Here is an 11,456-nt window from a genome sequence, read left to right as displayed (position 1 = left end):
GCCAACCCACCAGCACCTGCATTGGTGTCAGTGTTCCAGATCTGTTATGAACTTCAACATTCTAGTTATGTTGATACAGGAACACACCAGATGATGCCTTTTCTAAAGGTAAGATAAGAGGATCAGTAAAGCTTTTAGCCATACAATTCACATCTTTAAAGATTAACCTCACTAATTTTAAGATGGTGAAAATAAGTTTTCTAACCTATGAGTAGAAGGCCACAGCTGTTCTCCGGAAGGTGAGGTAAGGCAGGTAGGTGGAGGCCAGGGCTAAGGGACTAGTGCCCAGGGCATGAGGAAGGCCTGGAACCCTGCAGCCCTCCCCTAGATTGGCCAACCCAGGAATGAATCTGCCACAGTCCCACATTGTCTCTTCAAAGCTAGTGCCTAAAGCATCCTGGCACCCTGAATTCTCTCTAGAAGTGCCAACCTACAGGATAAGTGCCATCAAAAATTGCTCCAGGAGCCCTAGAGACCTCACTTTTACCTTCCCCACAGTGATTGACTCCAGTTAGGAGAGGAGGGATTGGACTTATGCAGGTGACAATGCAGCTGAGCCACTGTTGTTCAGGTGGAAGTGGTCCCTGATCAGCAGTTATCTTCAGGAAGGCCTTTCTTCCATCCGAGCACAGCCCTCATGGTTTGCAAAGTCTCTCTCCCAAAAGTCACTGTATTTGGGATCAAACACAGCTTAAATCCTATATCAGAAGAGGCCTACATCTTGGAGGCTTCTCTGGTTCACACTGTGTTTAATCCTGATGTGACCTAGCAGTTCTGAAGTAAGGACACGAGTCTATCTTACCCCAAAGGCCTTAAACTAAATTCTGCCAAAACTAATGAACCAATAAAGAAATGGGCATGTGAACTAAACAGAACTTTCTCAAAAGAAGAAATTTAAATGGCCAGAAAACACATGAAAAAATGCTCACCATCTCTAGCAATAAAGGAAATGCAAATTAAAACCACACTAAGATTCCACCTCACCCCTGTTAGAATAGCCATCATCAGCAACACCACCAACAACAGGTGTTGGCGAGGATGCGGGGAAAAAGGAACCCTCTTACACTGTTGGTGGGAATGTAGACTAGTACAACCACTCTGGAAAAAAATTTGGAGGCTACTTAAAAAGCTGGACATCGATCTACCATTTGATCCAGCAATACCACTCTTGGGGATATACCCAAAAGACTGTTACTCCAGAGGCACCTGCACATCCATGTTTATTGCGGCACTATTCACAATAGCCAAGTTATGGAAACAGCCAAGATGCCCCACCACTGACGAATGGATTAAGAAAATGTGGTATCTATACACAATGGAATTTTATGCAGCCATGAAGAAGAACGAAATGTTATCATTCGCTGGTAAATGGATGGAATTGGAGAACATCATTCTGAGTGAGGTTAGCCTGGCTCAAAAGACCAAAAATCGTATGTTCTCCCTCATATGTGGACATTAGATCAAGGGCAAACACAACAAGGGGATTGGACTATGAGCACATGATAAAAGCGAGAGCACACAAGGGAGGGGTGAGGATAGGTAAGACACCTAAAAAACTAGCTAGCATTTGTTGCCCTTAATGCAGAGAAACTAAAGCAGATACCTTAAAGCAACTGAGGCCAATAGGAAAAAGGGACCAGGAACTAGAGAAAAGGTTAGATTAAAAAGAATTAACCTAGAAGGTAACACCCACGCACAGGAAATCAATGTGAGTCAATGCCCTGTATAGCTATCCTTATCTCAACCAGCAAAACCCCTTGTTCCTTCCTATTATTGCTTATACTCTCTCTACAACAAAATTAGAGATAAGGGCAAAATAGTTTCTGCTGGGTATTGAGGGGGGGAGCGGGAGGGGGTGGAGTGGGTGGTAAGGGAGGGGGTGGGGGCAGGGTGGAGAAATGAACCAAGTCTTGTATGCACATATGAATAATAAAAGAAAAATGAAAAAAAAAAAAAAGAATTACTGACCACTGCAGCCCTATGTCCCAGTCTGATTAACTACTAGGATTCAGAGAGGCATGTGTCAAAAGGACAGATGAGTAGAATTCAGAAGGCCCTAGAAGCTAGAGTTGCTCAAAACTCTTTGGTACCAGCATCTGGCTCAAGACCAGATATTGTTCCCAGAGCTTTTAATACAAAAATCAGACAAAAGTACAACACCATTGCTTGATGGCTTGGCCAAAGCTGTCCATCCAGAGCCCAGAGAGGCAAAGGCCCTTTCCTTACAAGTCTCCCCACACCCCACATTCACAGGAATACACAGGGGTACAGTGTGGGGGAGTCAGGGGAAGTGAACGGAAGAGCAACTTTCTATACTAATCTCAAGAACTTTCTTTGAATTTTTTCATTTTCCAAAATTGTAAATTTGGGCTGATGATATAACTCAGTGGTAGCTCACTTGCCTACTATGTGTGAGACCCTGGGTTCAATCAAAGAAAAAAGGGGACTGGTGGCCATGGTTCAAGTGCTAGAGTACTTGCCCAGCAAGTGAAAGGTCCTGAGTTCAATCTCAAGTACCATAAAAATATCAAATATAAAAATTGAAAATTAACCTACAATAAAATTAACTCTGTGGGAAAAATAATGGGTTTTATTATGATATTTTCATACATAATATTGCTGCAGTTGCTGTAGGTCTATAATCCGCATATGAGGGAGAACATGTAGATTTTGGCCTTCTGAGCCTGACTAACTTTGCTTTAGATGATGTTCTTCAGTTACATCCATTTACCTGCAAATGACAAAATTTCATTCTTCTTTGTGGCTGTGTAAAATTCCATTGTGTATAAATACCACATTTTCTTAATCTATTCATCAGTAACCACATTTCCTTTATCCATTCATTCATTGATGGATACCTTGGCTGATTCTACAACTTTGATATTGTCAATAGTTGCACAATAAACTTGGGTATGCAAATATATCTAGTGTATGGTTACTTTGATTCCATAAGAAACATACCCACGAATATGAAAGCCATATCATATGGTAGTCCTATTTTATTCTTTTGAGAAAACTCCATAATAGTATCAATAGTGTCTTCACTGGTTTCATTCCAACCAACAGTGTATAGGGTTCCACATTTTCTCCACATCTTTTCCAGCATTTGTTGCTTTTTACTTTCTTGAACATGACCATCTGACTGTGGTGAGATGATGGAAGTTCAATGCAATTTTGACATACATTTACCCCATGGGTAAGGATAGTCAACATTTGTTTCATGCATTTTCTGGCCATTTGTACTGATTCTTTTGGGAACCATCTAATACATTTGCTCATTTATTGATTGAAGCAGTTTTCCTGAATTTTTTAAAAGTTCTTTACTTTTTGTTTTGAATCTCAAATCCTTATTAGATGGATAGCTAGCATCAATTTTTCCCATTCAATTGCCTGCTTCTTCACTTTGGCAATGATTTCCCTTGCTACTCAGAAGCATTTTAATTTGCTCATTCCCTTATGTCAATTTTTGCTATGTAAGCGTCTATGGTGGTGTTTCCCTAAAGTTTCTAGTAGTAGTTTCAACATTTTCACTTTTATCTTGAGATTTTCCATGCATTTTGGATTGACTTTTGTACAGGGTGAGAGATAGGCTTTTAGTTTCATCTTATACACAGGGATATCCAGTATTCCCAGCAACAGTTCTTGAAGAGCCATCTTTTTTTCCAGTGAATATTCAGGGACCCTTGTGGAGAATCAGATGGTTGCAGTTGAGTGGGATTATTTCTTGGTATTTATTCTATTCCATTTGTCTTCTTGTCCTTTTTTGTGATCATACCCGCTATCACTGTTACCATGACTCTCTAATACAATTTGAAGTCCAGTACTGTGATATGTTCCTCATTGTGCTTTATGGTGAACATAGCTTTTGTTATGTGGAATTTTTTGTGTTTCTATATTTCTATGAAGAATGTCATTTGAATTTTGATGGGGATTACATTGAGTCAGTAGACACCTTTCAGTAGTGTAGCCATTTTCACAATGTTCTGTCATTCCATGAACAATGAGGGCTTTCCAACTTCTAGAGCCTTCTTCAATTTAATTTTCAGGGTGTAATACTTTTCATTGTAGTGGTTTTTCACCTCCTTGGTTAGATTTGTTCAAAATATCCCTTGAGGATATTATGAATGGAATTGTTTTCCTGACTTTTTTCTTAGAATACTTATTATTGGTATATAGAAAGGCAGCTGATAATTGTCTGTTTTGTATGTATCCTGCTATGTTTATGAAAGTGTTTATCAGATCTAAAAGTTGCCCAATGGAATATGTAGGATATTTTAACTAGAAGATCATAATATCTGCGAATAAGGATAATTTGAATTTTTATTTCTGTATTTGTATCCCTTTTATTTCTTTTTCTTCCCTTATTTCTCCTGCAAAGAAATCAAGCTTGATCTGTGAGCTTTTCTTCATTGGGAGACTCTTTATTACTGCTTTAAATTTATTTCTCACATTAGATATGTTTACATTATTTATATCATTGTGGTTTAATTTTAGTAGGGTACATGAGCCTAGAAATTTTTTTGTAGAGTTTTCAATTTATTTCAGACTATGCTTTCAAAATATTACTAATGCTTCTCTGGATTTCAGTGATATCTGCTATATTATTAATTTTTTCATCTTTGATCACAGTAATTTTCATCTTCTTTCTTGAATATTTTTATTGGCTCAGTGCTTTTCTACTTTGTTCATCTTTTCAGAGACTTGGTTTCATATAATATGTTCTTGTAGTCTCCACTTAATCAGTGTGCTCACATATTTATTATTTCATTCCGTTTAAATCTGTAGATTTGACTTATTCTAGTGTATCTAATGCATCAAAGGGGTATTTACCTTAGATCTATATGACTTTTAAAATGTAGATAATCATTTTTGTAAACTCCTGTCTTAGACTGTCTTTTTGTAACCCAAAGCATTCTCTAAAGTGTGTTCATTTTCATTTTCAGATGTATTCCAATGGGTTATCTAAAATTGCACTTTCATTTTGTTTTTATTCTGAAAATGTCTAAAAAGGCCTAAACTCAAAAGTTGTCCAATAATTATATGAAAAATATTTGACATCATGACCCTCAGGGAATGCAAATGAAACTACATTAATATTTCATCTCATTATACTTCAAATAACTATCAACAAGAATACAAGAAACCATAAATATTTGTGAGCATGAGGGGAGAATACAAACTCATACATACTCTTGAAGGTACTGTAAATTAATATGCTAACTATGGAAATAATTAAGAAGGCTCCTCAAGAAATTCCAAATAGAACTTCCATGTTATCCAGCTAACAAATTCTGGATATACTAAAGAGAATCAAAGTCAGTTTACTACAGAAATAACTACATATTCATGTTTATCATTGCAGTATCCATAACAGCTTAGCTATAGAATTAGCTTATCTATGCATAAGTGGATGAATGGATAAAGAAATACATATATAAAATGCAGTATTATTTAGCTATAAAGAAGAATAAAATTAAGTCATTTGCCGAAAAATGTATGGAACTGGAGTTTATCATGTGAAACATAATAAGGAAATTTCAGAAAGAGAGCTGGCACATTTTTTCTCATATTTGGAATTTAATGGGAAAATGACATGAAAGTGAAAGGGGTATTTTTGGAATACAGTAGGGAAAATGAGAGGCCAATTAAGGACAAGAAAGGATAGTGGATGAGCTGTATGTTATCAAACTAGGTTTCATGCATGTAGAGAAATTACATAATGAAACCTATCACTTTGTAAAGTTAATATATTCTAATAAAACATTAAAATAATAAATTTACAAATATGTATGCTTAAGAAATGCCAACATCAGTTGGAAGACAGAGAATGGGTATACCAGTAGTCTTTATCCTACACAATGACAAGGCTACTGAAGTGATGACTCTAGTGAGCTGCAGATGGAACACACACACAGAAATGATCATGAATTGGACTTTCAGGGTCTGAGGGAGGCACAACAGTGAACAGTGTAGTTTAAAACTGGATGATTTGTGAAATATTGTACCATAACACTTTGACTCAGTCCCCTTTTCTGCCAACCAAATATCAATACACTCAAACATCCATATATCCTTTCCATTCTAGCAGAAGGGATTGTGTTATACTGAGGCATGAAGTGGGAAGTCTCTCACTTACTGAAAATGAATAAGGTTTAATATTCCAAGGGAAATAAAATAAGCTTTGAAAATTGAAATTAGAACAATATACCCCAGAAAACATAAAGAAGATTATTAACATTTTATTTAACATATTTAATTAATATATTTGATTTTTTTTAATTTATATGCTATTTTCCAAAAAATGTGGACGTTTAATTACTGAATCCTACAAACAAGAAAAAATGTTTTACATGCATTTTTCTGGCATTATCAGTATTTTATCCTTTGAAGATTAAAACATATCAAAATGGCTAAAGAATAAATATTAATTTCTAGTAAATGTTGTACATATATATGACCTTATATACATATATAGTTAAAACATGCAACAAAGCATCACATACTTTCATTTAAATCATATGGATTTTTGTGTGACAGTAGTTTTCTAAGAATAATAAAGAAAAAATTTAAATATTATATATAAATTTGTATTTTAATATTTCAACTAAAATAAATTATGTTTGTTAAACACTAGTGTGGTAGGGTTCCATGGTAGACATAACCAAGATGATAATGTATAGACCTATAAAAAGAGATTAGTTTTGTTTATGGGCAAATGTAATTAAGGAAGCTGAGAAGTGCTGGGATATGCTTCTGCAAGTTGCAAAATGAGAATGACTGGGAGTGTAATTCACTCTGATTTCAGAGACCTAGAAATGGGGCATGTGGTGAGGTGTGATAAATGTATTTCTAAAAGACTATATGCCTAATGTATAGTAGCTCTGATGTCCAGGAGTGAGAGAAAGAGATCTTTTAGTAAAAAGAGAAAGAGAGAGAGGAAAAGAGAGATTTCTTCCATTTCCAGAACTTTTGTTATAGTTGGACAAGTTTCATTGGATTGGATGATAACCAAACCCATTGATAAAGAAAGATATTCTTTTGTAATTGTACTGACTCAAAAAGAAGTCTCTTTTAGAAGTATCCTCACATACACATAGATAGAAAATATTTTTACTATACTAGATAGAAAATATTTTTACTATACTAGGTATATGGGTAACTCCATATCCAGTTAAATTAACATATAAAAGCAACCATAAGAAATAACTACACCACGTTTTATACCATCAAATTATTCACACCCAGTTGCATTTTTCTTCACTGGATGCCTGCTTACATTTCAACTGTTCTTGGACTTCTTTATGTTGCATGTATATTTGCATTGACATATCATGGAATTATGCATGGAAATGATCAAATTTATCAATATCATTAATACAGTTTAGGAAAAACTAAACTGTATTAATATATATATTTCTGATACAATGTTCCAATAATTTCCAGACAACTGTCTATGGCAGTGGTAAGTATATCACTTTAGCGTTTGAACTAGTATGGATTTTAAAACAGGACTCAAGACATGGAAAAGATCTAGGAAGAATGAACCTCACTGTTGTGCATCCCATAAGTTAAAGTCAAAACCATAAGATTATTTTGTCTTGAAAAGAATCTTTTTGAATGCACTCTTAACCTTCTTGTTCCTCAAACTGTAGACAACAGGGTTCAGCATGGGGATGATCATAGTATAAAACACAGATGCGATTTTGTCAGTATCCATGGAGTGACTGGAACTGGGCTGTAAGTACATGAAGATAATAGTTCCATAGAAAATGAAAGCAGCAGTGAAGTGGGAGGCACAGGTGGATACAGCTTTGTGTTGTCCTGCAGCGGAGCGCGTCTTCACAATGGAGATAAAAATGAACAGGTAGGACACCCAAATAACCATATTAGCAAAAAATATATTGAAACTGCCTACACAACTAAGAATGAGCTCATTAAGATGTCTATCAGAGCAAGAGAGATCCATGACTGCTGGAAGATCACAGAAAAAATGATGAACCACATTGGGCATACAGAAAGAGAGACTGAATGTGTTTCCAGCGTTGATGGAGGCATTCAAGAAACCACAGACATAGGACCCCATGATAAGACAGAAACACACATTTGTTGTCATGATGGTGGTGTAATGTAGGGGCTTACACACTGCTGCATAGCGATCGTAGGCCATTGAGGCCAAGAGGTAATTTTCTGCAGTAGCAAAAGCTGAGAAAAAGAACACCTGAGCAACACAAGCATTGTAGGTCATGACCTTGTTTTCCATAATGAGTCCAGCCAAGACCTTTGGAGTGACAGCTGAAGAGTAACAAAAATCCATGACAGACAGATTGCCAAGGAAAAAGTACATGGGAGTGTGGAGATGAGTGTCCAAGAGAATCAAAAGCACCATCCCCAGGTTGCCAACCAGGGTGATGACATAGATGAAGAGGAAAGTTATAATGAGGGGAACCTGTACGTGTGGATCACTGGTCAGTCCCAATAAGAGGAATTGTGTCACTTTGGTCCTATTCTCCATAGGTGCTACCTTACATTCACTAGATATTCTCTAATATAAGGAAAAAGAAACAAGATGATTAAGAAAATCATTGAAATTAAAAAGGACAAGTACGTCATAAATTCTTTCATTGCACCTACAACTTGTATGTCAAGATTATACTAATTAAGTATGTGCTAGAAAACCAGATTTGATGCATTAGTTATATAGAGGGTTAACTACCTACTATTGAATCTGTAAAACTTAGATGGACCACCTGTGTAATTTTCAGATTTTATAAATTTGTTTACTGAGGGGTAAATAATGTAACAATTTGACAAAACTAAGTTGTGCAGATGAATTTATCTACACATTCACTTCTCCAGAGATCAGTAAAAGCTGAAACTTCTGTGTTGCTCACCTCTCAAGATCTGCTCTAGACATTTTAGATGTGCATTCACTATCTCCTGTGAGTGTAGGGAAATTGTTAAAATACATTAGAAGTAAGTTAATTCACTTAGAACACTGACAGTTTAAAGAGTTGTTTCAATATCTAGATAGTTTGTCAGTTTCCCTTTCATGGCTTGTTTACTTCTTTGTTTCCTAACCTACTATGATAGGCAAATACATAATAAAAAAGAAAAGTAACAGGTAATCAATTGCATTATTATTTTTATTTTGTTCATGTTTGTGAGAAACAATCATTATGTTTCATGACAACTGCTGCATTTCTATGATGGAGGCATTCACTTTTATTTCACCCCTCAATATTCTAGAAAACCATTGAAAATATCTCTCACTTTTTAAGCAATTAACATTACATATACCTGCCTCTCTGACTTGGCATGAATTTTACTTCTCACTAATAATGAGTATGGAGTACTGAAACTTACCAATGTGTTGGAGGAGAAAATTCATCAGTCCAGAAGTGGTGGTTTGAAATAATAAAGTCAGTCACAGAATATACTATAAGTATGATTAGAGGTGCACTTTCACCCATGGTTGTGGTTAAAATAATCTGAGTTCTCTAAGGCAGGTATTAATAGAGGAGGAAACACTAACATGAATCAATTTCTAAATTTGTCATAAATTCTTCCTCTTTTTGCATGTAATAATAGCTACTTGGGAGGTGGAGATCAGGAGGATCACAGTTTGAGGCCAGTCCAGGCAAAAAGTTAGGTAGGAAGATTCCAGTTTGAGGCCAACAAATGTGAGACCCTATCTGATAAATGAATAAAACAAAAAAGTTGGCTCAAGTGGTAGAGTACCTGCCTGCCAAGCATGAGGCTGTGAGTTCAAAGCCCAGTACTGTCAAAAATTAAATTCTTCCTGCTTCATGGTGGAGTTGCTTGCGTCTTACCTGTTTATAAGACTTGCATAATAATATATCTGCCACATAACTCACAACTGTTTCTATATACATCAAATATGTGATAGCTGTTAAAATCTGGAGAAAAGGTTATCATGTAAAGCTCTTTAATCATTGTGTGTTTTTCTTGGCCATGAAGGAAGGCTCATAGGAAAGTCATAGGTCAGAAATCCTGTATACTAACAATTATTAGCATTGAGATGAAAAATAATGACCAGTGAAGTGTAGCATGTACTATTTCACTTTTAAAGTGATCTAATGTGGCATCATATTAGGAATTAAGAGGTTGATGCATGGTGTTCTAGAGAGAATTATACAGATCAGAAGAGCTCTGGAGAATTCCCCCATGTGACTCTCTGCAGCACCATACCCTACTTCCTGGGGAGGAAGGAAAAACACCCAATGGGGTGAAGTTAGTTATTGTACTGGGAATGCAGTTTTTATTACTTTTCATTTAAAAATTTATTTCATGCATAATTTCTATACAGTAATACCAATACTTTTCACTGTATAGTTCTAAGAATTTTGTCAAATATATGTTTATGTAACCACTGCCAACTGCCAACTACACCATTTCATCTAAGCTTCCCTTTAAAACTGTTTACCCACCTAAAGCTTCTAGCACGAAGCAGATTGTTTTAATCCAAGTACTTTTGCCTTTGCTGTAATTTCCTTACGTATAATCATTGAGGATGTGGTCTTTAGGTTTGTCATATTTAGTTAGCAATTGAGGTCCATCAGTATTGTTGGAATTTATTTTATTGAAGAGTATTATGCCATTATATGAATATTATGAGCTATTTTTCTATTATACTATAGTGGAAACTCTGTGCTGATTATAGAGTTTGGTTACTATAAGTAGAGATAAATACTTACTGAACAATTTTGTACAAATATCTGTTTCTATGTGATGAAAGTAAGAAAGAAGGAGAACTCAACACGTTCAATAATAACTAGAATGGCTAGAGAAGACCCATAAGAAACAGGGGATGTGAACAAAACCATAATCACAAGAGGATTAACATAAATTTATAGCAAAAGTACTAGTCATAGAAAATTTATAACATTGTCTTTTACTAAAAACTGAACTATGGAAACAGCCAAGATATCTTATATCTGATGAATAGATTAAGAAAATGAAGTTTTTATATACAGTGGAATTTTATTCAGACATAAAGAAGAAAGAAATTTTCCTGTTCGCAAGTAAATGGATGGAACTAGAGAACATTATCTTAAGTGAAGTTAGCCAGGTTCAGAAAGCCAAAGGCTGCAGGCTTTTTCTCATAAGTGGAATATAGATTCAATACAAGTACAAGCAATATTATGAAAAACAGGTCACACTAAGGGGAGGGTAAAAGAAAGAAGTTGATAAGGTGAATATGTAGATGTATCTTCTATACAAGAATAAGCATAGATTTTAAAACACCTGTTCAAATCACAAGAAGGGGACTAAGGTAGAAAGGAGAAAAACTAAAGGGATGAACCATTCAGGTCATAATACATATTTACATAGAAATGTAACAATGAAACACCCTGTATAGATATCTCAAATAAACAAAAATGTTTTTACTTCAGAAGCGGAGAACAAGAAGGCAAAACAGGTCCTGTCTATGGGGT

At 35.5% G+C, this 11,456-nt stretch overlaps 1 protein-coding gene across 1 annotated transcript; it reads right to left on the bottom strand.

The window, feature by feature from the left end:
• Nucleotides 1-7,588: 7,588 nt before the first annotated feature.
• Nucleotides 7,589-8,515, bottom strand: LOC109679112 (olfactory receptor 5B3-like). The gene has a single exon (XM_074069517.1). The coding sequence runs from the start codon at nt 8,510-8,512 to the stop codon at nt 7,589-7,591; it is 924 nt and encodes a 307-aa protein (XP_073925618.1). The 5' UTR covers nt 8,513-8,515.
• Between the last annotated feature and the right edge of the window lie 2,941 nt (nt 8,516-11,456).

This window comes from Castor canadensis, chromosome 1 (assembly GCF_047511655.1).
Source record: "Castor canadensis chromosome 1, mCasCan1.hap1v2, whole genome shotgun sequence".
Classification (NCBI taxonomy): Eukaryota; Metazoa; Chordata; class Mammalia; order Rodentia; family Castoridae; genus Castor; species Castor canadensis.
This window is presented reverse-complemented; position numbering and strand designations above follow the sequence as displayed.

Bases quoted from the DNA above. Each gene is read 5' to 3' on its own strand.
- LOC109679112 (XM_074069517.1), bottom strand. From the start codon at position 8,512: ATGGAGAATAGGACCAAAGTGACACAATTCCTCTTATTGGGACTGACC.